This window comes from Silene latifolia, chromosome 4 (assembly GCF_048544455.1).
Source record: "Silene latifolia isolate original U9 population chromosome 4, ASM4854445v1, whole genome shotgun sequence".
Taxonomy (NCBI): domain Eukaryota; kingdom Viridiplantae; phylum Streptophyta; class Magnoliopsida; order Caryophyllales; family Caryophyllaceae; genus Silene; species Silene latifolia.
This window is the reverse complement of record NC_133529.1, coordinates 18,504,899-18,532,262: the sequence shown is the minus strand read 5'-3', so window position 1 is coordinate 18,532,262 and position 27,364 is coordinate 18,504,899. Positions and strand designations below refer to the sequence as shown.

The 27,364-nt window shown below is 38.6% G+C and overlaps 2 protein-coding genes, 1 non-coding gene and 1 pseudogene across 4 annotated transcripts; all 4 read right to left on the bottom strand.

The window, feature by feature from the left end:
- Positions 1 to 2,207: 2,207 nt before the first annotated feature.
- Positions 2,208 to 9,141, bottom strand: LOC141653153 (uncharacterized). The gene is given in 14 exon segments (XM_074460825.1): positions 2,208 to 2,902; positions 2,905 to 3,527; positions 3,705 to 3,916; positions 4,012 to 4,067; positions 4,285 to 4,593; positions 5,121 to 5,290; positions 5,408 to 5,550; positions 5,642 to 5,786; positions 6,145 to 6,256; positions 6,370 to 6,608; positions 6,991 to 7,192; positions 7,329 to 7,465; positions 7,585 to 7,720; positions 8,253 to 9,141. Coding segments are annotated over 14 exon segments (3,303 nt in total). The 5' UTR covers positions 8,469 to 9,141; the 3' UTR covers positions 2,208 to 2,299.
- Positions 9,142 to 11,167: 2,026 nt separating this feature from the next.
- On the bottom strand, positions 11,168 to 14,246 carry LOC141653152 (uncharacterized). 2 transcript variants are annotated; one of them, XM_074460824.1, is made up of 4 exons: positions 14,016 to 14,246; positions 13,400 to 13,504; positions 12,959 to 13,304; positions 11,168 to 12,201 (listed from the first exon to the last, which is right to left on the bottom strand). In XM_074460824.1, the coding sequence occupies exons 3-4, from the start codon at positions 13,284 to 13,286 to the stop codon at positions 11,483 to 11,485; spliced, it is 1,047 nt and encodes a 348-aa protein (XP_074316925.1). In that variant the 5' UTR covers positions 13,287 to 13,304; positions 13,400 to 13,504; positions 14,016 to 14,246; the 3' UTR covers positions 11,168 to 11,482. The 2 variants fall into 2 exon arrangements, with proteins under 2 accessions (XP_074316925.1, XP_074316924.1); XM_074460823.1 differs by having other exon boundaries at positions 13,400 to 14,246.
- A 492-nt stretch (positions 14,247 to 14,738) lies between these two features.
- Positions 14,739 to 14,893, bottom strand: LOC141654133 (U4 spliceosomal RNA; annotated as a pseudogene).
- Positions 14,894 to 19,709: 4,816 nt separating this feature from the next.
- Positions 19,710 to 19,825, bottom strand: LOC141654137 (U5 spliceosomal RNA). The gene has a single exon (XR_012547704.1). It is a non-coding gene; the product is annotated as a U5 spliceosomal RNA (small nuclear RNA).
- Between the last annotated feature and the right edge of the window lie 7,539 nt (positions 19,826 to 27,364).

Genomic DNA, 27,364 nt, shown 5'->3' with positions numbered 1-27,364 from the left:
TTTGTTGACTCTCCCAATCTCTACAAAGAGTCTTTGAAAGAGTTTTCTCATCGATGAATATAGTTAAGAACACTCGCCGAAATAAGATGGAAGCTGATTTTTTCGAGAGTTGTATGATTATCTACATTGAACGAGAGATAGCAAAAACATTTAGCACTGACTCAATTATAGATACCTTTCGAGACTTGAAAGAACGAAAAGTTCTCTTATAGATATCCATATACTTGGTACATTTTTTTATTGTCGTATTTTTAATAGTATTTATAAACTTTTAATATATTTGTGATTTAAGTTTCGGCCCTGTGCGAGTTTCATTCCTGGCTACGTCAGTTAAGCTATTGTAATATAAGCGAAAGGGAGTTATTGTTGGGTATATTGGTAGTTAAAATAAAGTATTGGTAGTTAAAATAAAGTATTGGTAGTTAAAATAACGTAATTGCTAAATCCCGCACATTAATTTACTCAATCCCGCACATATTACCCCAATCTTCCATAATTGCCCTTCTACTAAAAAAGAATTAAAAAAACTGTTCTACCCTCTCTCTCTAGAGCTAATCAATCCTTTAATCGTTCGACATGGATCGTATTTCGCACATTATTAACACGTAATCTCGCCGTTTTATCAACAATTTTATTATGCCCCATCTTATAATCGATTTAGTTAATGTTTTTTTTTATTAAAAAAAAGGGATTTTTACAATTAGGGTTTGGATTGAGTTGGGTTGTTGAAGGGATGGTTAAGGGTCATCATCGTGGAGTAGGGTGGTCGAAGGGGGCGGCATCGAGTGGTGGTTGTAGTGGTAGTGTTGATGCGGTGGTTGTTGTAGGTTGTTGGAGGGGTAGTCATGAGTGCAGGTTTGGAGCGAGGAAGGGATCGTCGGCGCGGGGAGAGAAGCATGGATGACTGGTCGGCGCTAGAACGGCGGTGTGGAGCGGTGGTCGGCGGCTCTGGGAGGGTGGTGACTGACGGGGGAAGGGTTGTCGGGTGGTTGGGTTTTGGGGTAGTGAACGTTTATTGCATTTTTTTCTTTTTTTTTTCTTTCATTCTCTCTTTGTGGGTTGAGAAATGAGAGGGGCACGTTTGGAATCAGGGGTAAAAATGTGCGGGATTAAGTAAATTGTTGTGCGGGATTTAGTAAGTCCCTAAAATAAAAAGTGAATATTTTGAGTAACATCCATATAGTTCAGAATATTTCTATCAAATAATCTTTTATTCAGAATATTCCTATCAAATAATCCTTTAATAAAATATAATTCAGAATATTTCTATCAAATAATCCTTTAATAAATGGGCTGGTCTCATATATAGTATGTGACCGCCTTATTCAACAATTTGTGTATAAAAATATGTTGAATCATGTCAATTTTTGTTAATATAATTGTAGTTTTCTTACGCTCAGCATTTTGACAAATGGGATCGGGTGCGATGCAACAACTAGTCAGATATTAAACTGATAAAAACATATACTATTCTTGATTTTACCCTAAGGCCCTAAGACCATCTTTATTGGTAGGTCTTGCCAAGGTAGGTTTAGAATAAAGACAAAACTAAAATTAAAAAAATAAAGGTAAAAAGAAATGAAAAGGTTAGCCCAGGTTTGAGAAACAAGGGAGAAACGTTCCAATTTAGAACGCTTGGAACGCCTGCAAGTTCCTGTCATGTATGCTAGGTGACAGCATGGCATTGGGGAGGGGGATTTTCTTATTAAAAAAGCAAGCTTATTCACTTTTTTTTAAAAGAAAACCAATTTAATCATACACAAATTAGAAGGAAAAAAAAGCTCTACAAATGAAGACCATATTTGATATATTTTGATGTTTATTTATTTTTTATATGAATTGTTTTTTAAGTAGGTTAAGGTAAGTCTTGATAAAACGTCAAAATCAAGAACCGGGTCTTGTAATTAGGTTAAAAATTATACTTGTATATTAGTATTTTAATATAAGAACTAGATCTATTTTAATATAAGAACTGGGTCTAAATAGGGCTGTAGGGATTACGGATAAACATGGTCTAAGGGCTAAGAATGGTTGAGATTATAAGGATGCTGCCCTCCGCTTATACAACTCTTTCCATCACAACAAATACGGAGTAGTATTCAGACCAATGTGGGACATGGTACTTAGGATTACACAGCAGAACACTTCTTGCTTGATTAGGTCGGTGAAATTTTAATCCCAGCAGTGCATTCCTATAGATTCCTATAGAAACAATAAGATTACTTGAAATTATAATCTCAAATTTCACACACACTAAAAAATACAAAAATTAAATTGTATATATTGTACATTCAAATCCTTATTTGGATGCAAAAATGGCTTCCAAATCTTTGTACAAACTCTTTGGCCTGGACTTGTAATCATGTGAAGGAGTCTTAGATGATGAACTACCACTCCACTTCCCTCGCCAAAAGCCGCTCCATCTCGGGTTACTACTTGAAGGATCATTTGTAGTTGTAATTGAAGGATCATTAGTCGCAGTACTTGTACTAGCATCCTTAAAGCTAGCCTTAGCCATTTCTCTCAATTGTTTTAACCATGGTTTATCGGACGTGCTTGAGCTTCTGCTGTTTGAGGTCCTGTAAGTATTAGTTCCTGTTCGATTGAGCCGACTCACATCTCCATTTCCTGATCCTGCTTTATCCTCTGGCAACCACTTTTCTAGGTTTTTAACCAGTTTCTCGGGAAAGATAATCAGGATGAACCCAAATAAGGCCGCTCTTAAACCCACTTGGAACGAGTTTTTTGAGGTGTCAAGCTTCCTTACTTGCTTGTACAATGCATACCATTCATTGATGATCAATGCCAGAAAGCCAACGATAAAGAGGCACAACATGAATATTCCAATGATTCTTTCAGCTCGGATGGAGATGGCGAAGTCCTTCTCCAATAGCGCCAGACAAGGTCGGCAAACAATCCCACTTCACAAGCAATTGATATGATCTCAACTAATTGCACTTTTTTCTTGATGAAAGGCTTTTTAAGAAGCAGAAAGAAAAGTTGGAAAGAAGTAATGGATAATAGGATAATGGTGGGACGCTTAGAGACTGAATTTTCCGAGTGTGAACCAGCTAGGATCCCTAGAAGAAACCTTCTTATGGACTCGAGCAAGGTGTAGTATATTCTCAAGACCCCAAACAATCTCTGAATGAAAGGTGCCTCGGCATCTTCAGTCTCATCGTCTGAGGCAATGATTCGGTCCACCGGCATGTGGGTCTCACCTGTTATCATTGAAAGCATGTACTTTGGTGGTCCTCTGAGATCTTCAAATAAAGGGCCAAATTTAGCCAAGTAAATGGAGTTTTGTTGGCTTTTCCAAGTCCATTGGCCTCTTTTACCAGGACCTAGGGTAACACGGACGAGTTCTTGATACCAGTGGAATTTCCTGCCTACTTGATGAATTTCTTTGTACTGAAGTAGCCTTCCACAAGTGATGCCAAATGAAAGGAACAAGAGCAAAGCTAACAGCCAAGATGACGCGAAAATTAATAGTAGTACTGCTGTTATAGTCCCTGCGGTGGTTCTACCTGTGTTCATGCATACAAGGAGCATAATTAAAGGAGTGAATGGGCTTAAAATCAGCACAAAAACTAACATGAGACGGTCTCATATAAGAGGCATTTAAAATTCAGTCTAAAAATCTTGAAAACTGTATCAGGCACCGAGGGATTGGAAGAACAGAAATGTCAGATGTTCAGGATTACCTTTCATTAAGACAGTTGAAGCTTGACAGATGCACGGTATAGCAAGAATCAGTAGAAATATCTCAAATCGTGGAAAGACCAGAGCACCATAGCTCTTATGTTTTGCACGACTCTTTCTGAACTTCAGTACTAAAAAAATGAAGATGTGTAACAGAATCAAACTGCCTCCAATTACTGCTAACCAGAACATTCCCCTCCCAAAATCCCTCCATCTGAGTCCAATGCATCAAAGAAAAGAAAAATTGCAGTTAAGTACTTTATGAACGTTCTAGATACGGTGGTTATTGCCTAGAATTCAGAGGCATACCTGGTTGAACTTTCAGAATCCATGATATATTCAGCTTCAGGGATGAAGTTTTGGCTCTGAAAGCATATATAAAACAACTCTGACATAAAATTTACTTTAAAGGGCAAACAGAAAAGGCTGAAGGAAACCAATATATAATGACAGCAAGATCACTATAACTTCGTAAGAGACCAACCCGTTAGTCCTATAATTAAATAAGCATATAAGGATTTGGGCGATCTGACATGTAAGAACATCTCACAGAAGACTCACTTTAACAAGATTGCTACTTACCTCAAAGAATGATCGGTATTCCATTGCAGTAAGTGGAGCACCGTAAATGACACTGGCCTTATTGGAGTTGCCTTTGTCAAATTGTGCAGGTTGGGGTATGGCAAAACTGTTGAGACTAGCTCGGTATATATGTGAGCTCGTAGAGGCATCTGGCATGAAAAACATGTCATGAGAGTGGTTGTTTTCCCAGGGCAGGCAGAAGTAGGGAATACTCCACTCAATGCCTCTAGTAAATTCATAGTACTCAACTGGCAGAATCACAGCCAGCCATCTAGAAAGAGCAAACACCTGAATGTAACATGCGACTCTCTGCATAGTAACAGAAATGTGATTAGTGGCAGAAATGTGAGTTTAACTTTGACAGCGAGAGATCTATATATTAGGGGGATAAATGGATAACCCTACATGTATTCTCTATTTTTTGTGAAACTAGAACAAGCAGTAGTATAAGACAGCTATAAGTCTCCACCTCTTTGGAGGACAGGAATAAAAATGTTTGATCCTTTCTCAAAAATGTAAACTTGAGATTTATTGTGACGTTCCATCATGGAAAATTTAGTATAGACAGAAGACAGCTAACTTAGTACAGTTGGTGAATGTTTGAGTAGTGCTACTCAAGTACTTTGTTCAAAACCTGTAGGCATCAAACTACCTCTGTAGCCTCACACCAAAAAAAAAAAAAAACGAGTGTGATCAATAATGAGAAGTACTTAAATTTTGAAGTTCTAAGTATTAGAGTGCCATTGGCGGATAGGGTATCAAAACTTATTTTTATGCAAGATGGTTTCTTGAAATTGCAAAAAATAAATTCAAATTTTTGCAAGATGGTTTCTTACAAACAAATTTTTGGTTGCATTAGATGTCAAAGCAGCTGAAGAATGTGGATATGCACCAAAAGCCTGTAGGCTGGCTGTGGAAATAGTGAGAAGGCCAGCCACTAAGCAAGTTGCCACAAAGAACGCCGTCACAAAGATGTAAAATATGTTGGATATCATAGGCAAAGAATCTGCAAAATTATTACACATTCAGTCATATAGTTATCATGAGAAATCAGGGATGAAACGATGTTTTGGATAAAATACTGGAATGCATGGTATTCTCACAATTGGAAAAATATCCTTACAGTGCCTCACATGTAAGACATTAGAAGCCAAGTTCAGGTTTCCTGCTACATCTGCAGTCATGTTTTCAGGAATGCTGACGGACATTATACCCTCAAAGGCTTCAAGCATTGCAACATAAATATTCCTATTTACTTGTTGAAATCTGCAGAAAGTTTAAGAAACTAAGATTACCTAATTGTTTGATTAAAATCAAACTATTACTAAGTATTATTCTTTTGGGAGGAAAAACTTACCCTTCTAATTTCCCTCCAGAAACAGATAAGTGTGTAGAATTGAAACCAAATACAGGCTTGAAGAACTTAATGATCACTGTAATAGTAGTTTCTCTAGTTCTCATTTTAGAGGTAGTGCTTAACATCACTGCTGGCCTCTTTGAATCTGAAGATCACAAAAAGAAATTATCAAGCATAATAAACATGTACGGTCTGATACAAATTCTCGTGACAACAATAACAACATTACCCCAGTGCCTCAATGGCTCCCGCAAATTGTGGGGTAAGGGACTAAAAATTAGATTATCGGTCTCAAAATTAGATTACTTAATTCTTGATTTCAGTGTTTAGCGAGTTAGTGTATATGAGTGGGACTGTGGGACTTAAGTACGTTTTGATTAGTCTCACATTATATTCATATGAAACCTTAGTAGACTAATTGATGGTCCATTTCGGTTCAAATGGAAGGGGTAGAATAGGTGTATAGGTTGAATGGGTGAATAGGAATTAATGTTTCAGTTTACCATATAGAAATGTAGCTGGAGCCACAGGAGAAACAGGAGAGCCCTGCCTGCTAATGACAAAACTCGAATTAAGGCTCAAAGTTACAATGCTGACGCTTGACAAATTTTCAATCTGCAAAAAATAAATCCACAACAAAATAACATACAGGCAGTGAGAAAAAGAAGCTCATATAGAATAGTTTCATGCAAAAAGCACAACACAGCTGAATTCTAACCACCACTAACCATATATCCAAATCTTCTGTTGGCAAAACTACTGGCGTTGATAGGGCGAAGGGAGCCATCATTTAAGAAGATAGACTTCATGATTTCAGTAGATGTGTTTTGAACAGGTTCAGAAAAGTAAAAAAAGACCTTGAGAGTTTTAGGACTATTAGTGGCTAGAACAGTCCTAGTGTCGCCATTGACCTTAAGAAGCTTCTCAGGAACAGGTGTTCTCAAATTCACAAAAACTTTTCTTCTATCTGTCATACATTCACAAACAATGCAACGAACTTAAATATATGTGACCGAATACAGCAAAAGAACGCAACCATACATCTGTGCTAACAATACAAATAGATTGTTTTTTCTATGTGTAATCAAAATTACGTTAAGAATTGCATTGATGACTGCTAATGCACAATAAATAGCTTCATATTTGTTAGTTGTTTTGCTTTATTCCATCATGATCCAGATTCAAAGAATTATGAATGTAGGGCTTCGTCAGAGATGGAATTAACAATCTGATCTAATGTTTGTGCAAAACTTAACTTTCAACAGGTTGCATAACGACTTTTCAGAGTAAAACTGTGCTATCATAGAGAAAGACAATATTAAATGAATTAGTTGGCCTGATGTTCTTACCAAAATGTACAAGAACACTTGAATTTTCCGGTCTAATGAATCGATTCCCAGCATTGTCAGTGCAGAAACCTCTGTCCATTACAAGAATAGCCCTACCATATTGATCATTAGTAGATAACCCTACAACAACAGAGTACTTGAGGTATGGCTGAATAGTTTCAAGTGTATCTGGTATGACTTGCCCACCACCATATACAAGAAGCTGCAATATAAAATACAAATCATGTTGGTGCTGAGTGTTGCATTAATTAAAGGCAAATACAAGATGATGAATCTGAAGAGAATATTAAGAAATATATGCATCAATATAATGGCATTTTAGCTGGCCACCTACTCACGTTGCAGGCACTGACTGAAGAACATCCGAAGCCACCTCCACCTGTACAAGGTTCTGTGAATGATATATATACAGTAACATTGGCAGCACTTGTGAAAGACGTTGAGGTCGAGATGTAGGCCGTAGGATGAACGGTATCTACAGAAATGCAGAAGTACTAGCATGAGCAAATCATCCCTTTTCTAATAATTTAGATCTCTTTAAGAGCAACTACATACAAGTCTACAAAGCACAGGAAAGACAGAGAACTTATTTACCTACAGTCCAATTATAGCTAGCACAACCAACTCCCTGAGATGCATTGGTGCAGACTTTTAAACTGTGATATCCATCATGCAATCCTGAAACTGTGATATTCTGTCCTCCACAATCTGAAGAGAGTTCGCTATCTAACTGCACAATTGTTCATCACCAGGTGTAGCAACTTAATTACCACTTACTTATTTTATACTGTATTACATCCCAAAGTAATAATGATCTCATCATTAGTAAAGGCAGCTATTAAGTATTGACTATCCCTTTTTCGGTTCAGCTATAGACACATAACAGAGCAGGCGTGCCATTTAGCAAATCACAGTCTGAATAAGACAGTCGCACACCACTGGTGAGCGTATAGGATAGAAGTTTAAATGTTTTAAATTATGGTTAAAGACGGTCTCATAGTCAGTCTACCCAATTGCGATAAAGCATGAATACTTCGTATAATTTAAATTGTTAGGTCTGAAAGCTCCACCCTTTTGATCAGATAGTCTCATTGCCATGACACCTTACCTAAAACATGCTCAAGCAACACCAACTTATAATCATGTAGCTAATAATAGCAACAACAGTGGTATATTCTACAAGTTACCCACATGATGATGTAGACAGTAGACCTAATGAAACCTTATAAAAGACATGTACATGAACAAAAAAAGTTACCAACCTTGCAATTGAAAGTACAATTTGTACAGGTTTTACTTGTGCTTCCTACCAAAGCTTCAAAAACAAAAACAGCTGATTTTTTATTACTGAACTGAGGTGGTGTCTTCAAGAACTTCACAGAAACCTCTTGAGCATCACATAACAAAGCTTTAAAACACAAAATGCAGAAAATCCACAAATTTAAAGAACATCCCCTTTGTATTCTCCTCAAACCCATTTTCAAGAATCAAATGTACAGATAAAAAAAAAGTTTAGAACATGTAAAAAGTTAATGAGACATAGTAAAATAATACGGTAATAATGTAAATTTTAGTGTGAAAAATTGAAGGAAGGTATATGGGTATTTGCTTTTGCATGGGGTTAACAATTTAACTAGGCATATATTGGGTGTGGTGATTGGTGAGATAAAAGAGGAAAAACATGTGGCAGAGAGGTAGTAGAAGATGATAATTTGAATGAAAATTGAAAGTAGAAGAAAATGCATAAAACAACAAAAAGGGAAGCACAATCTAGAGATGAACAGTGTGAGTGGTGCAGGTTTCTGATGTTTGGTCTGTAAAAAAGCACATGAAAGTTAGTCTCAATCTCAGAATTCTAGTAGTAGTGAATGGTGCACATCTTAGCTAGATTAGCAAATAAAATCACAAGTATGTGGTACTAAAAGATCCGAGTTAAAAAAACATGCAGCGTCAAAATTGGCCTCGTGACTCCTTTTACACACAAAAAAAAGTACTCGCATTATATATATGGGTTGGAAATAAAAAAAAAAGTACTCGCGGTGAGGTTTAATTCCAAAACCAATTAATCTAATGAGATTATTTTTGTGGCATCTACTAAGAGAGAGTATCAATGGCAGAAACTATAATTTGAATGAGGCTGACAAATGGGGTGTAATCACTGGTGAACCACAGTTCTTGACACTGAAAATGTAGTTTGTTGGTATTTGAATATGATTGTTCCCTTTCTCTCTCATATAATTCAACTAAGCTAAGCCACTCTTGTTTAAGGAAAACTAACATTGCATTAACAGTAGCAATTAATTTATCTCCCCAACTTGACTTGGGTCACCATCTCAATTCTCAAGTAGTACTCGCCTATTCGGAATACGGAGTTTTACGTAGTTTAGCTAGTAAAGTTACTGAGGAGTAATACCCATTACCTGAATATAAGATTCATCGCCGTAAAAAAAGAAGCGATAATTTGAACAATTTATGTGAGGATGCCGTTGCTCAAATTGAAGACATGGCTCACTGTAGGATAAACATGTAAGGTCCACTGCATTCATGTTGCACAGAATCAGTTTTTCCAAATTTCGGACTGTCACCAGAGTGGCATTTTTTACCTAAAGTGGAGAAGAACAGCTTCAATGTAAATCAAGCATTCAATTTTCTTACTGGAAATAAAATATAAGTTATTTATTTTTTATTTATTTTGTAAATATATAGAGGTAATAGAGGATGTCAGTATTATTGCATGTAACACCAAACAGACAAACAGGTCCACCAGATTTACATAAGGACTCTAATCAAAGAAACATGCAACTACAGTATTAAAGTAAGACTGATGAATAAATGAAGTGTTCCCATATCAAATGGGTTTCATTTTGGCGGCATCGACGTTAGAAATTGCACAAATGATAGAATGAGACCGTCTTAAAGTGTGAAATGGTCGTTTTATATATAAAAACGCTCATTTATACAAATAAATGAGTGTTTAACCAATAAAATAACCGTCTCATAATGTAAGACGGTTCTTTAACAAGACACAAATGAGGCGAGCCTCTAACATATGTGGAATTCAACTTGTTAACTTTGAAGAATTCACCCAAAAGACTTTGTTAAACTTGAAATCTTATTGTATGATTCTCTTATCCTTATTTTTGTTTTCATAACTTTTTGTGATCAAAACTAGATTTGATCACATTCGTTTATCAATATGCCACGGCTTTTCGGACTCACAGGTGACATTGCTCAATGCTGATAGCCTCATATAGGTTGGCTCACTTGGTAAAATATTAACTACTCCGTAATAATTTCTAAGTTGGTAGAGCAAACTCTTCGGGGAATAACCGACTTGAGATAATGTCATCTTGATCAAAGGTTCTCACCTCGTAAAAATGGTGACCAACGGGTTTACATGATCTGAAAACAATCAGAAATATGTTTACCCAATACACACGTAAAATAACAGTAGATGCCCGCAGTTATCCAGAAAATAGTACAGGGTAAGTGTCAATGTCTAATAATCAGTTACATCAAAGTGTTACATCCTGGTTTACATTATTCAAAATGAAGGATTTGTGTCATATTCACATTGTCTAAATCATACTAAAATCCGAGACGTATCCAGACAGGTTATAGGCCTCATTGGTGACTATTTTAACGTGGGGTAACCTTCAAAGACTAGCCTCACAAACATGATCTTCAGTTTTTCACAATTCAACAAGTCCCTCTCTCTCAAATTATCAGCTTTTAAATTTCTGGATAAAAATCCAATAAAAACCCCTCTCCTATGTGGACTTTGCATTAATATCCATTACCACATGGAGTCAGAGCTTGCAACGCAATTTTCCCCCTACCCCGCAATTTACGGGAGCCTTTGAGGCCCTAGGGTAATGTTGTATTAAAATCCAATAAAACACCTCTCCTATGTAGACTTGGCATTAATATCCATTACCACATTGAGTCATGCAGTATGATAAGTAGGTCACGGATTATAGAATAAGACCGTCTTAGAGTGTACAACGGCTCTCTGAGTGGTTAAACACTCAGTTATTGATATCCATAAATGAGGTATTTAACATAAAAAGGATTATTGTAGAGTGTATAACAGTCTTGCATAATAATTATTGGAAATTGTTTTTTCTAGTTTTTTCTGATTCTATTTAAACTATCGATTTCATTTAGAAGTAGAAACAACAAAAGTGGCCATATCTACTAAAATCTTAATCTTAATGGTGAGGAAGAGATAAAAGCAGTTTTTCCTTGCTCCATAGAGATCACAAGTTCACAACAAGGAATCCATGTCTCGGAGAGGGAAAACCTAACAATGTACTCCGTAGTAGTGTAGTACAACAAAAGCATCTCTGACAAAGTCACAGATACAATGATAGAAACAAAGAAAAGAGTTAAAATCAAAGAGTTGGTTCCAACTCATACCTAATAATTCCGGAACTTGAAGAATTTCTGATATGCCAGAAATAATCCAGTTTCTGAGGAATAATACAGGCCTTCAACTGAGTAAATCAGCCTTAGGAATCCAAACACGAACCATTCGGTCATAAAACGAGCAAGTAGCCACTAAACTATTTGTTGTTTCACCTTCCTGACCCAACTGCGACCTCTGCCAATCTGCTCCATAAGCAAGTGACCCATGCTCGTTGTATGTCTCAATGACCTCAGGGTTACCATCGCTCAATTTCACAATGGCAAATCCATTATGCATACATGCTGTCAAAACCAGGTCTTTAATAGAAGGATGGTACTTAATCCTCCAAACTCCTCCCCCTAAACAAACAGAAGTCTCAGTCACAGGCTTAGAAATCGATCTCACATCCCATACTCTCAAGTGCTCGTCATAGCTACCCGTAAGTAAAGCATATGGGTCAATAGGGTTCTTTACAATACAACAAATGCCCATATTGTGGGCCTTTGAATTCTGAAATGCTGGCACTGTGAGACCCTCTCTCAAATCCCAACCTCGGAATTTACAATCATCCGATCCTGAATACACTACAGATGGCTGGTGGGGGTCGAAGGAAGCTGCCCACACCTCAAAGTCGTGAGCTTTCCATTGTTGCTCTTCACTGAGCTGGGATTCGGTGAGTGATGAGACAGAAACAGAACCATCCGAAAGACCAACTGCTAGTGAAGTGCCCAAGGGATTCCAGTCTACGCAGAGGCACATTGAAGAGCTGAGTTGAATATCAGTGGTCTGTTTTAGTACCACCCCTGCATAAATAAACATAAGTGGCTTTAGACAATCAACATAAACTTTTATATGATTGTGTATCTATTAAAAGTAATTTCAAGACGAAAGTATACAACTGTTTGCTAAACCCAGAGAATAACTAGATGAACTATTAGCCAGGACAACCACTTCATTTTAGTTTAGAGCAAAATTAAACTTCTCAATCGGCATTAATTAAAAAAAAAAAAAAAATCTCCAAACAATAGCATTACCCTTGTGTCTCAAGGGATTCCGCAAATGGCAGGGTTAAGGGGATGAAATGCAAATGGCAGTGTTAAGAGGATGAAATGTATGTAGCTTACACGTGTTTTTAACCACAGGCGGATCTGAGTAACCCCATAATGAATTAAAATTGTGTCAAAAATCGTATTTAATGGCTACTACTTCACAATAAAAATAGAACCAAATAAAAGCATCCATTTCAGAGGAGTCATTTTGAGGACAATTCCCCGCATACGCTAGGCAAAGAGTTAACCTTCACAGCTCCAATAAATATTCCAGCATAAGCCAAGGATCTAGTAAATCTTAGAAGCTTGTTTTGATCGTTAATAATTAGAGGGGCTTAATTAAAGATTTTGAACAATGAAGGTTGCAAATTACTAGCTAAAGCAATGTCTGAACTCTACAGACATCAGTAGAAACTCGTCATATGCCCTTGAGTTGATGCACATTAACACATGGATAAAAGCATAATACACCAGCAGAGCAGAAAACTGTAAGGCGAAAAGTACATCAAACCTGTGGATCCTAGTTCATCTGAAGAACGCTCTAAGCCATGGATTCTCAAACACCCAGCAGCATCAGCTTGAGCAATCGAAGGACTCACTGTGCCCCTAACAGGGCTCCACTTGATATCAAAGATACCAGAAGTTTCGACAAAACAAACTCGATCAAGAGCACTAGTAACAGCATTGACATCAAACAAGGATATGCTCCCTAACCGACTTGGCTGATCACCCTCCTGTAGGGTATAAGTACAAGCAGCTAGAATATTCTGAAACCCGTCATGCGGGCAGAACTCAACAACATCAGCATTGCCATCTAGACAACATTGTGCAATATCCATGAGTACTTTTATTTTCACCTGGGAATTTCATCAAACAGGTCGTGTGCATAAGTACAGAATGCGACATATAACACATCTTAGTTCATCATAAGCACAGGGAACTGTGATCTTACCAGTTATTATTCCGAAATGCGCAAATAAATCGAACCCGAGATTACTTGAGAACTATTATGGGAGCTTAGTTTACAAATGTTGTTTCCGGATAATCGTGACGAAAGCTGCAACGTCAAATGGATCAACAATTCCACACTTAACTAGAACAAAAACGTCTAATTTTACGCGCTCTCTTTATATAGGTCTAACTTCGTAGGCAAATTTTCACCGATACCTCCGTCCTAAGGAAGACTAGCTGAACTTTGTAAACTCTGAGTCTCTGACCGTAATTACCGAAAATATATTGAATCTGTAAAGAAGATTTTAATACGGAGTACAATTTAATATCCCACATTTAAAAAATTACATAAATTTTCAAGTTTATGACTATAGTTGAGTAGAAATTTTTCAACTTAAGGAGGTGGTGGCGTTGGGTTTGGCGTGATACTGTCCCACTAACCCTAAACCTGCTAGGCCGCTTGCCCGGTGTTGGATTAAACTTAAAGGGGTTATTTACGTGTTTCTCCCCTCGAAGCGTTAATTAGAGAACCCGAAATAATAAGAAAACACTTGCCCCCATTGCGTACAATCCCAACAGTGGGCTTTAAGGAGATGGTTTGCAGGGCAGTAGCTTACACATGCTGTGAGCCGCTGGTGCCTCGCCTCTCCCCCACCTCCACTCTTTTCCGACTTGTATACTAGTTTTCTCAATGGTCTCGTCGTAGCCAGACGCATACATGTATGTGATTTCCACTAAACCCATGGACGCGATATTACAAATGTGGTAGCTCGTGGCTTTTATATTCACCTGGCCATTTCGCCAAACAGGTGGAGTGCATAAGTACAGAATGCAACATACAAGTATAACACGATTTGATTCCCCGTAAGCACAGGGAAATGTGATCTTTACCAAATACTATTCTGAGACGCCCAATAAAGCGAACCCATAAATAGTTGAGAACTAATTTAGGAGCTATAGTTCTTTTTAACCCCGGTAAAATAAACAAGGGATTTGGGATAAACACAACTACAGAAAACAATTCATCAAGTTCCAGTTGATATATAGTGTGGGTAACTGCGGATTTATATAATTAATCAACAATCGGCATTATACCTGGTTTTCGATAGGCTATCGCCAAACACGTAATTTGGTTTTTATCGTAAATCCTGGTTTTTATATCTAGAATTACAGTACCGTTTAAGGCGCATAATTTGTCTTTATCAAATCTGTGTTTCATAATTTATCAAATCGAATGTATGTACGAAAGCACCTAACTTGATACTCCGTATTAAAATCCTGCAAACTGAGTATTGTAGGGCTTTACACCGTGAAACAAAAATTTAAACTGAGTATTGTAGGGCTTTACCCTCTTACGAGGGAGCCCTTCCAGAAATACTCGACGGCCAAGGACAAGCCCAGGCCGAGGAGGGGGTTTGGAAATAGTTTTCAACCAGCAATTGACGCGCCTCGGTTAGTACCTCACTAGCTGCGTCATTGCCCCAAGCGCAAAGATGGTTTGAGAGAAAGACTTCCTTCACTTTTTATATAAAAACTAGCAAGTTCATTCTCTATTCTGGACGATGTGGGACTTATAGTTGCCTCTAAAACCCGTGTTATTTGTTTGATGTAGGCAGTATACTGCTGATACCAAAGCATCAAATGTCACAAATTAAGTGTCCACTATAAATTGTAAAGATTTAGATAATGGGTTCTCCACTTAATTTGTTTTTAATTGAATACTCACATTGAGTTTAAAACGATTCTATGATTGTATGCATAAGTTTATCCATCAACTTTATTTAATCTTTGAAAAATATTCAACGATACAATCAAAATCAAATCAAATCAAATTTATGGGATTATTTTTATGAGTCCAAAGAATAACTACACGGTGAAAATTATTATATAATTTCGCTTATTTTTTTGACATTAATCATAAATGGGGAGAATTCTTAATACTTCTAATCTAATACATAAAAAAAAGATAGACATGTGAGATATATTGTTTAAATTGTCTTACCCAGTGCATTACGAATATCAAACTTTTACTCCGTATAATTTTTAGTAATACGGAATGTGTAACTACAGATATGAACAAAAAAAACGAGCATTGATACACGTATATAAAGCAAACGAAATAATTCAATGGATAGGGGGAAGTACTAATTAATGCAGAATATTACGTTCTTTTTCTTTTAGGTAGAATTTGGTTGCTCCCTTAACTCCTGGGATTCTAAAGTCTCAGGAATTGTACTTCACGTATTATATCAATGTACCTTAAAGCGAGTTCATTTTGTAAGATATTTTGTTGACTACTCCCTCCCATCCAGACCAAATGTTACAGTTGCTTTATCACACTTATCGAGGCACGTTTTGTAATGTGCATATCTTTAGTTACACATCATCAAAAATTATAAAAATTTGATATTCTTATAGCATTCATGACAATAAATCAAACAAGATCTCACATGATTATATTTTGTCTTATAGATTAAGAATAATATCAAAGATTCCCTACGACCATGAATAGTGCCAAAAAGCAACTGTAACCTTTGGTTTTGATGGGAGGAAGTATTTTTTTCAAAACAAAGGAGTTGGGAACTCCGTGGAAATTCACAACTCCAGCATAACATGGGAGCTCAATTACCTACCCATTTCTTGATGATTGAAAAGTCCTTTTATATTGGATTTATCAAAATTGCTAAATTACTCCTTAAAATACGATAAAAAAAAATGTCAATGATATATTAGTATTTAGACTATTGACAAACTGAAATCACGTGAATTGATTTATTGAACAAACAAGATATGGAAACTTAATTCATGGAAATATTAAACTCCTTCATGGCAACAAAATATGCTATGTAAATCAGTAAATGCCATGTGAATTTATACAGAAATTAAAATTGTGTGAGTTATAAGAGCAATTGCAAAGGAAAAGTTCTTCCTTTGCCATGTAATATTTTGACAATTTCAATAATTAAGAACTTTTTGGTGCAATTGAAGAACTTCAAATAAAGTTCTTTAATAAGGCCATAATTATTTTGCTTTCTCTACAATTTCTTGTTTTTTGGGAAGAACTTGGTTCTTCTTTCCAATCCTAGTTTGTTCATTTAAGAACAAACTTTATTTTGCAATGAGACAAACTTTTTCTAAAAGCTCTTATTTACAAACTCAAGGCAAAAAACCTCCCATTGCAATTGCTCTAAGTTAACACATGACTAAAATATGAACAAAACGATACCTTAGTATATTATGAATGTAACATTTTTGATAATTTTCTTAAGTCTTATATAGACAGCTTTATTGCAACATTTATAACTTTCTTAACTCTTATATTGTCAGCTTTAGGCTCCGTTTGACACGACACTTCAGGTTGCTTATTTGAGCAAAGTAGCTTATTTGACCAAAATTTCAGCTACCTGATTTTTTTGCAAGTGTTTGGCAAGTAGCTTATTTGGTCAAATAAGGTACCTGAAATGAAATGAGACCTCAGGTAGCATTTGAGAAATCAGGTACCTGAAATGACTTATTTTCCATTTTTTACCCCATTATTCTATAATATTAAATAATTTCCATATCATTTTACGTCATTTTACCAAAATCAGCTACTTTTTCAGTTAGTCTGCCAAACATATTTTTATATAATCAGTTACCTTATGAACTCCTAATTTCAGCTACCTTATCAGTTACCTTTTCAGGTTTCAATTAGCTTTTCAGTTTTCAGGTTTCAGCTACGTTTTCAGGTAATTTTGCCAAACAGAGCCTCTATCTTTAAAAACTATTTGACAATATAATCAAAATCAATTTTTTGTGTATTTTTGGGAGACTAAAGATATACTGAGTGTATGACATAGGTTGCTGAAGAAATGAAGATCATGTCCTCGACTAGAAAAATAGTGTAACATCCCTGATTTTCGACTAAAAATTACTACTGTAAGCTATAGAGATAAATATACAAATGAGGTCTTATTCTCACTCAGAAAAGAAACGAATTTGGGATGCAAGTTTGAAGGTTTAATTTCCGCGCTTAAGACTGCATTGGGCCTTATTCGCACTTGCTACAGGGTATGAAATTACTACTCCATAGATTATTTCTTCTTTGCTTTTAGATATATTTACAAAAAAAAGTTACAGATATTTAATTTATAAGGTCATACTAAGATTTGGGATATAGATGGTGGTTGTGGGGTTTTAAACAGTACTCGGGGATTGGTCCAAGATTGGAAGGCAACTTTGATCGTATTTGTTTTTTTTATGAGGGTGTGGTGGTCGTTGGGTTATATTTGTCCAAGTAGTAGTTTCATTGGATGGGAAGCGTTTTACGGTGATAAGAGTGGGTAGTCTGATGGCTTTAAGGCGGCTAGAAGGGTGAGTTTGTGGCTAGTTCATGGTGGTTGTGTAGGGGGTTGTGGATGATTTAGGTAGGAAAGTTGCGAGGAAGGGTGCATTAAGGTTAGGGTGATGATGGAAGTGGGCATGCGTATCGTTAGGTTAGAACGTTATATAGTTTATTTTAGTCTGACACGACACTGGCATTGCAATGGAATTGGAAGCACACACTAGCTTGAAATTTTACGGTTTTGGAGCCTCGATAAAATTGGGCTCTAAATCAAAATCCGTCTAGTAAGTGGTGCCAAAAATCGGTCATATTCTCATCTAGGATGAGTTTAGAGCAATTTTTCTAGGGACTTTTGTCTTGGAAGGACGCATATCAAGAGGTAAAGAGCAAACCAAAACCGAGGTCCACAATGCACGGTTTTACAAGGGTAGCTCACAAGTCGCTTTCAAGTTTCCTAAATTGTCAAAGGAAATCCAAGGACCCTTTTTGCTGCTCTATGGCTCATATACTACTCATGGTCGGTCTCCTTAAAGCTCCCAAGAAGTCTCACCTATCATTAAATAAGGAGTCAAGGATGATTGCTCCCCTTAGTTTACTTTGTTTTGCTTTATGCTTTATGTCCTTTTCATTTCAGTTTGTATAAGGCTTTGTAGGCCTTATATATTGTGCCGTTTTTGTGCCTCACAACCAGCCATTTTGTGACCCTTGGATGTAATATTGGATGTATGGCTAGGATTAGATTGGAGCCTATATATAAGAAGCTCTAAACTTATGTAAAATTCAGATTATGTTGAGTTAAAAGTATGAGTTTGAAAACTGAGTTTTCTACTTCCTTTCTTCTTGCTTAGTGCGGAAAATCCCTCATTACTTAGGGTGTGTTTGGATAACAAAAGTGGAGAGAAATGAAGGTGAGGGGGAAGGAGGGAAGGGAAAGGGAGAGAATGGAATGGGAAGGGGAATGGAGTGTGAGTATTTAGATACAATTTCCTTCCAAATCTTCCCTACTGTGGAGAGATTTTGATTTGTCTTGGTGCAAGGGAATTAAATCCCTCCATATCTCTCCCCTCCATTTCCCTTCACCCTCGTTTGCTATCCAAACAAGAAATTTTAAATACCCTACTTTCCCTCCCTTTCTTTTCCCTTCAAATCCCTCAATCCAAACACACCCTTAGTGTTTGAGGAGGAATTTAGTTCATGCTTAGTGATCTTGAACGAGATTCTGAGTCTTAAGCCTCCTTAGTGATCTAGCTCAAGTCATATACTTGGTTACTTTCATTGTTCTTGTCACATTTAGTTGGTTTTGAGTCCTTGTTGTGTCCCCAAATCAAGCTTGCTTAATTTGTGTTTCAAAACAGCCCTTAAAACCCTTGTTTCTTTTGTTTTTTCGTCTAAAAATGAAGTCTAATTTGAGTCCCATTTCGAGCCCAAGCAACAAGTGCCAATCCTAATTTCATTTGCTGTCCAAAACACAACCAATCACCCATAAGGTTTACACTCCAGGCACGTCACGCCATGTGTTGGGCCGTGCATGACGTACCTAGACCATAGTTGGAGAAATAAGACATGCCTAATGTAAGCACGACATGACACGGCCCGCTGAGCACAGGAAGCTTGGGCACGATCTAGGTAAAAGTAGGGAATTGTATATTTACGGCACGCCAAATACGACACAACAAAGCCCACTTCCCATTCCTAGCCCGTGCTACTTTCTCCTTGGCCAACATAAGATTCGTGTCATTTACTTCTTGGCCAATACAAGGTACACGGCCACATCTCTGTACTCAAAATCCATACCCCTCTTACAAATGGGGAGTAATATTAAAATACTTCATTCTTGAAAATTATTTTCGAATGGCCAAAAAAATAACTAATCGAACAATCGCACTTAATAAAGCAAGAGAACTACTAGTACTAATAACCCAATGGAGTATTTTACATTTTAAATGTTGAGTTATTTTGATACAAAAAATTGGAACTAGAATTGCCGAGGACCAAAAATTAGTCCCCTCCAAAAAGTAATGTATGCCACTTGTATGCAGCGAGCACACGGTATTCTTTAGTAAAAGGCGAAAGAATATTTCGCTATGTGCTCACTGCGTGGCTGCGTGCTATACTATGAAAATGGATGCACTAACTTATAGCTATTCATACTCCAGTGTTCTATTTTTTGTCGATGTGGGATTCTCATTGCCAACTACCAATCTTTGTGCTCGTAAGTTCTGACTTGTGAGTTTGTGACTTGTGTTGCTGTTGGGCCGTGTCCTATATATAGTACCCATGGCCCATGGTATTCCAAGATACCTTTCAACAGGTTTGTAGTGCTTGACGGATAATAATAATAATAATAAGAAGAATAAGAATTAGAATAACAATAACAATAACAATAACGAGACGAGACGAGAGGGAGAGGAGGGAGAGGCGATTTCACGCTGCTGCTGTCGTCTACTCACCCTAATCTTCACCACCGTGACTGCCGCCTCACACCGGCCATTCTGGACGTCGGTGTAATACTCCGTATTTTATGAGTTTTCGGGTACTCTATCGAGTAGGCCTTACTCTGTCGAGTAAGGGTAAGTTGCGTTTTAGAAAAGTTTCTGACCTGTTGGGTACTCGATCGAGTAACTAGGATACTCGATCGAGTAAGGGGGTACTCGATCGAGTACCTTGGGTACTCGATCGAGTAGCCGGTTTACGGGGAGTTTTTCTCGGGTTTTGTTAATTATGCGATTAAGATATATAACCTTCGTCGTCATTATTCTAAACACTTTTGCAAAACCTAATTTACTGATAAAGAGAGAAAGCAAGTACGTTCTTAATCCTAATCGCATCGTTAGCAAATCCCGAAGTTTGGAAGGTCGGTTCTCATCGTTGGTTATACCGTTGAGATCCTTGCGTCGAGGGTAAGATCTATGTACCCTTTTTGTTGTCTTTCCTTTGATTTGGTTAAACCCTAATATAGGGATTTGGGGGTTTTTGAATAGTATGTGATTTGGTAGCATTTGTATGTTGTATGATAGGAGGAGGTTTCGTAGAGGAAGCTTTTTGATACAGCAGTAGAGACCGTCTGATAGTGTGCTTTCCAGGTAGGATTTCCTACTCAGTATTAGTCCCATAATGGGATGATTGATGATGTGTTGAGATTGACTGTTTGATATAATAATTGTATTGTGACGGTTGTGATTGTGATTGTGAATGTTGTCTATGGTTCTCGAGGCGTGTCCTCGGCTGAGTGAGGTCACTTGCGGGAGTGACTTCACGCCCTAGTTTCGCCTTTTGTGGAACCCGCCACAGAAGGGATGTGCACATTAATGGACAGGGTTATCGCTCATTATGAGGAGCGGGGATTTGGTGGGTACGGCTGCGGTCTCCCATCTGGCGGGACCGGTCCAAAGGGACGATCAATGATTGAGATTATTGGAATTGGTGTGGTTGTGTGTGTGATTAAGGCATGTCATTTATCTTATTGTTGATATATATTGAGTTGTGTGATTAGTACTGACCCCGGTTGTTGTTTTGTAAACCTGCGGTGATCCATTCGGGGATGGTGAGCAGATATTGAGCAGGTATGAGATGAGTACTGGGATAGCTGGGATTGCCGCGAAATGATGATAGAAGTCTTCCGCTGTAGTTTAGTAGTGTCTTTACATTTCAGTCAGAACAGTAAACAGTCAGTTTGAGAACATGTATTACACTTTTGGTTTGGTTTCGAGATTGTAACCTTTTACTAAGTATTTCTATTTAAACGTTGTTTCTTTATTGTTAATTTGATTATCATTGCCTCGGGCAACCGAGATGGTAATATCTTCATACCTGAGTGGTCCTGGTAAGGCACTTGGAGTATGGGGGTGTTACAGTCGGCCTTGGGGTCAGCGGCGTGTGCTGTTAGGGTTTGTGGGTGTGGAATCGTGTCAGGGAGTTTGGGACGATTAGGGCATCGCGTTTATGTTGTCTGCCGTCGTAGGCTGCCAACCACCACGCCACGTTGACCTTTAGACCTCACGTCGCCGATCAGGGGTGGTGATTGTTGGTTGTTCATACGGCTGCCCTGGTTGCTAGGGTTTTCGTGAGGGAGGGTTTCCATCATTGTGGGGTTTTCTGTCGCCTATCTGCGTCGGCCTTCCCCTGCGCCACCACCATTGGGCCACCAGACCTTAAGTCGTCGGTCTAACGTGTGGTGGTTTGACGGCTCTGCCATTAGGTTTGTCGGGACTGCGATTTCAGAGTTGTGGGTTTTCAGGTTTTCGATTATTTTCCAGTTTAGGGGTGGTTAAGGTCTTCTCATCACGTCGGAGTGACCCTCTACTGACTAGTTTCTAACCTTGCCGTCGACGATTGCTGCAGCCCTTTACCTACCGGTCTGGTTTCTTCCTCTTTTTTCTTTTTCTCGGTTTTGTTTATTTTTGCCTTTTCAGCCGGTGTTCTGCTTCTTGCCGCCTTGTTACTGGTCTTATCGGCGTTTGCTGCTGCCCGTGGCTCTCTGTGGTGGTTCAGTGGCAGTGCATTGCCAACCCTTGTGTTGTGGCTTGGGTGTTTAGGGCTAGCCGTGTGTGTGGTGTGGTTGGTGTTTTCGTGGGTGTCTCTCTGGTCATCTACATGCGCTTGCTACCTGTACCTTCTTGTCACGGCTATTGCTAGCTGATCGGTTACCGTGCAGGTAGGTGGTGGGGTTTATTCTTCCTTCATGCCTGAACTTGTACGGTTTCATTGTCCTTTTTCGAGTCTTCATGCGTGTCCGAATGGGTTTGGTAAAGGCCTTACTAAGGCTGCATGGCAGAAACATTTTCAGGACCGACATTGTCATGATGGGGCGTTGGAACTTACGCGTCTGTAATATTACGGTTTTATGAGTCTCTGGGTACTCTATCGAGTGGGACTTACTCTGTCGAGTAAGTATGTTTTGATTTACGAAACAGTAGTCTGTCTGTAGGGTACTCGATCGAGTAGCCTTGGCACTCGATCGAGTACGTGGCACTCGATCGAGTATGTTACTTACTCGATCGAGTAAGTCGGTTATCGGGGAATGTTTGACGGGTTTTGTTAATAATGCGAGATTAATATATAAAATACTCCGTTATCTTTTCTAAACACTTTTTACAAACCTAATTCACAAAAAGAGAGATTGCAACTACGTTGTTTGATTCATCCGCGTTATTGGCAAATCCCGGAGCTAGAGGAGTCGGTTTCAGTTGTTCTTGATATGAAGTAGATCTTTTTGTTGATATATAAAGAGTTGCGTATATATGCATGCGTAGTTGTTGTTATTATGTTGAAAGTATTGGAGTTGTATATGTGGAGTCTATTGATCGAATACGAAAGAGGGGGGGTGAATTGAGTATTAAAAACGATGACCTCTTTTTCGAAATATATGATATAAATTAATTACTTGATTTTATTGATTAAAATCAACTAATTAAATTATTAACAATAAGTGCAAAATCGAAATAACAATAATAAAGAGAGAGAAAGAGAGACACACAGGATTTTGAAGTGGTTCAGTTTCACAAGCCGAAACCTACGTCCACTATTCTCGATTAATAATTTTTAGTACCTTTCTCCGGATTACAAAAATTACCAATCCACTCGTATAATCAACTATATGATTATAACTCAGATTGAGTATCGCTAAATACTCTAGGTTGCTCTTACGTTAATAAGAAAAATACAACGACAAATACTAATCTCACGTTATGCGAGTGAGTATACTATCCTTGTGTATTTAATATCCTATAACGATTTTTCTTCGAGTGATTGACAAATTTGATGCGTGATTTTTGTATAAGCAAATATGAAAATAAGAATTAAGGCTCAAATGATTTTTGCTTAAAATATTTTTTCTCTCTTTGAAATTTATAGATGTGTGTGTCCACAATTAATGTTGAATGAATGAGAGTATTTATAGTAGAGAGGATTAGGGTTTGGAATGTTCTGGAATTAGAGCATAGGAATGTTCTGGAAATATAAAACTTGAAGAACAAGTAAGAAGCAAAGGAAGGAGTTTGGCCTCCCTAGGGATTCGGCCACCCTAGGGTTTCGGCCTCCTAGTGTTCGGCCCACCTAGGGTTCGACCACTAGGGTTTGGCCGGCCTCTAGGCCTCTATCGGTCCATTACTTGCTTCTTTAGCCCGCAACAAATCGAGATAGAATTTAGTTAAAGCCCTAGGTTGCATGACGATATAAATATCGTATTACAAACCAATAGTTTATTTAACTTCAATTCTAATTAATTAATTCCAACCAAATAAATACTCTCTTATTTTTATAAACCATTAAAAATATATTTTCCAAAAATTAACGCATCATTTTTGTCTAGCAATGAAGTTATGTCTATTAGGTCATAACTTCATTAACCTTTAAATCAAACAAAGTAAAACCATTACCGGATGACGACCTATACTAACTAATCTTCAGTAGATCTTCAGTACACGAATCGTCTCTTCACAAGTCTCTCATCTTGAGTCTCGTGGTTTATTTCCAATCTTGATCTCGCTTGAAAACATCGATCAAGTATATTTGAAGTTGTACCTCCTTGGTCCAAACTTCAAGCTTGCGTCTTGTAATTGTTCCTTTCTAAATTAAAACTTAAGCACACAATTACACGCATATGTTTATATATTAAGTCCACATACAAATCATTACTGTCATTATCAAAACAATTAATTAGGACTAAAGGTCCAACAGTATATAATGTTGGAAAAGTGAGAAAAGCATGCGGGTAGTTATACGAGTCTGCATGACTCGATCGAGTGGGGGGTACTCGATCGAGTAGGTGAGGTGCTCGATCGAGTGGGTGTGACTCGGTCGAGTAGGTAGTTTAGTGTTTTTCTGGGCAGAATCGTGTTTTTGGGTACTCGATCGAGTACACAGGGGCACTCGATCGAGTAAGGTCCGCTCGATCGAGTGGCTTGTCAGCTCGGTCGAGTATGTTTTTGAGCAGAGGTCTGATCACGTTCTGGAGTCGAGGTACTCGATCAAGCAGGTGGGGCACTCGATTGAGTGGGTTTTGGTGCTCGATCGAGTGGGTTCTGTACAGGTTATATACGTGTTTTGGGTTATAGTATGCATGTTTATGTCTACCTTTTCTTATATAGTTACAAGATGTCGCCGAAAAGAAACGCCTTGTATGCTAGAGCTGAGAGCATGAACAATGATGATATAGTGAAGATGTTGGAGCACCAAGATGCTCTTACGGAAGCTTTGAAGAGAGTGGGAAAGGATAAGGAGGTTGATCACTCCAAGATCAGAATCCATATATCTAGGTTCAGTCCGAAAGAGTATAAGGGAACCGGGGCGCCAATTCTTCTGGATAATTGGCACAGGGAGATGGAGAATATCCTGGAGTTAGTGCACTGCCCGGATGAGTTGAAAGTGAAACAAGTTGCGTTCTACTTGAGGGAAGCGGTAGGTGAGTGGTGGGATAAGGTCAAGGTGAGTGCTAGGGAGATGTATGCAAGGCAGGGATTAACTGCAATACATTGGGATGAATTCAGGAAAGCTATGAGACGTGAGTTTGTGCCGGAGCATGTGAGGAGTAAGCTGAGGGAAGAGTTCGATGAGTTTAAGATGACATCTGATATGACGGTGGTTGAGTATTACCGCTAGTTTAATGAGAAGTCCAGATATGCTGAGGACATGGGGTTGAGTGAAGAGAATCTAGCTCTGAGGTTTGAGAAGGGGTTGACCCCCAAGATAATGGAGAAGCTACCGGTGGGAGTCCTTACAGATGTTAAGGAAGTTTATGAGAGAGTTGGGAGGGCTGAGAGGTTGGTGGAGATGACCAGGGAGAGGGGAGCTGAGAAGAGAAAGGCTGAGAGCGAGGGTGGTGATCAACCCAACTATAAGAAGGGTAACCACACTCAGGCGAGAGCATATTCATCGGGCTCAGGGTTTAGTGATGGGGCTTCATACGGGCGAGGTCGTGAGAGTAGTGGTGGTAGTTGGGGTATGACCTGTTACAACTGTGGCGGTGTAGGCCACAAGATACATGAGTGCACCAGTGCGGTGATTGGGGGTTTCCAGCTGCCGGGATAGGGGAGCTTTGCACAGGGTCCTGCACAAAGTTATGCGAGTAACAGACCGGCTGAGTCATGGAACTACAGGGGAGGTCAGAACAACAACGGTGGGGGCAACCGCAATGGCGGTAATTCTTATCAGAAACCAGCTACGAACACCAACAACAACCAGGGATCGGGTGCTAAACCGGCTACTTCAGTTAGTACTGTCCAGGGAGGTGGGAAGAAGACCAGTGGCAAGCTGTTTATGATGAAGAAGAAAGCAGCTGAGGATGATGCTCACGTTATCACCGGTACATTTCTTGTTAACGGTGTTTATACCTTTGTTTTGTTTGATTCGGGGGCGTCACAGTCGTTTGTATTTTCGAGTCATGTTAAAAGGTTGGCTTTGAGAGAGTATGAGTCTGTAAGAGAGGAAGTTCTTATACCTTCGGGTGAGTCTGTATCGTGTGGGAGGTTTTATAGAGATGTATCCATGATAGTTGGACAAGTTGATCTACCTGTAGACTTGCTAGAGTTTCATTTAGACGGTTTTGAGATGATAGTCGAGATGGATTGGTTGGGAAAGTACAAAGCTAAGATAGATTGTTATCAAAAGAAAGTTTCTCTGAGAGGTCCTAAGGGGATTAGTGTGTCTTATCGTGGGTTTGTTGTCAAACCCAAAGTTAAGTTGATTGCAGCTGTGACCTTAAAGTCTTATCTGAGGAAGAGGTGCTCGTTGATTTTGTGCCATGTGAGGGATCACAGAGTGGAGAGTCCGACAGTTGAGCAGATACCAGTTGTGGGAGAGTTTCCAGATGTCTTTCCTGAGGAGATTCCGGGGTTGCCACCGAAGAGGGAGATAGATTTCAGTGTTGAACTAAAACCGGGAACGGGGCCAATCTCTAAGGCACCGTACCGGATGGGTCCTAAGGAGTTGGAGGAGCTAAGGAAGCAGTTAGATGAACTGGTTGAGAGGGGATACATTAGACCTAGTGTATCACCGTGGGGAGCACCAGTTCTATTTTTGAAAAAGAAATATGGGAGCCTGAGGTTGTGCATAGATTACAGGGAGCTGAACAGAGTGACAGTGAAGAACAAGTATCCTTTGCCAAGGATAGATGACCTGTTTGATCAGTTGAGTGGTGCAGCAGTCTTTTCCAAGATTGATTTGAGGTCAGGGTACCATCAGGTGAAGATTAGAGAGGAGGACATACCAAAGACAGCTTTCACGTCGAGGTTTGGCCATTATGAGTATGTGGTGATGTCGTTTGGGTTATCTAATGCACCAGATGTGTTTATGGATTTGATGAACAGAGTCTTCAGTCAGTTTTTGGACAAGTTTGTGGTGGTTTTCATAGATGACATCTTAGTCTTTTCTAAGACTAAGGATGAGCATGAGGAGCATCTGAGGATTGTGTTACAGACCTTGATGGAGCATGAGTTGTATGCAAAGTTGTCCAAGTGTGAGTTCTGGTTGGAGAAAGTTGCTTTTCTAAGGCATGTAATTTCTAAAGAATGGGTAGCTGTGGATCCTGCAAAGATCGAGGCAGTTACCAAGTGGGAAGCACCGAAGAATGTAGCTGAGATCAAGAGTTTCAGGTTTGATGAGGAAAGAGAACAAGTTTCGTTGGAATGAGAGTTGTGAGACGAC

What these genes read in the sequence shown, in the direction of transcription:
- LOC141653152 (XM_074460823.1), bottom strand. Translation starts at nt 13,286, where the DNA reads ATGGATATTGCACAATGTTGTCTAGATGGCAATGCTGATGTTGTTGAG. An exon ending in AGATGAACTAGGATCCACAG is followed by an intron (nt 12,202 to 12,958) that starts GTTTGATGTACT and finishes TTATTTATGCAG; the next exon opens with GGGTGGTACTAAAACAGACC.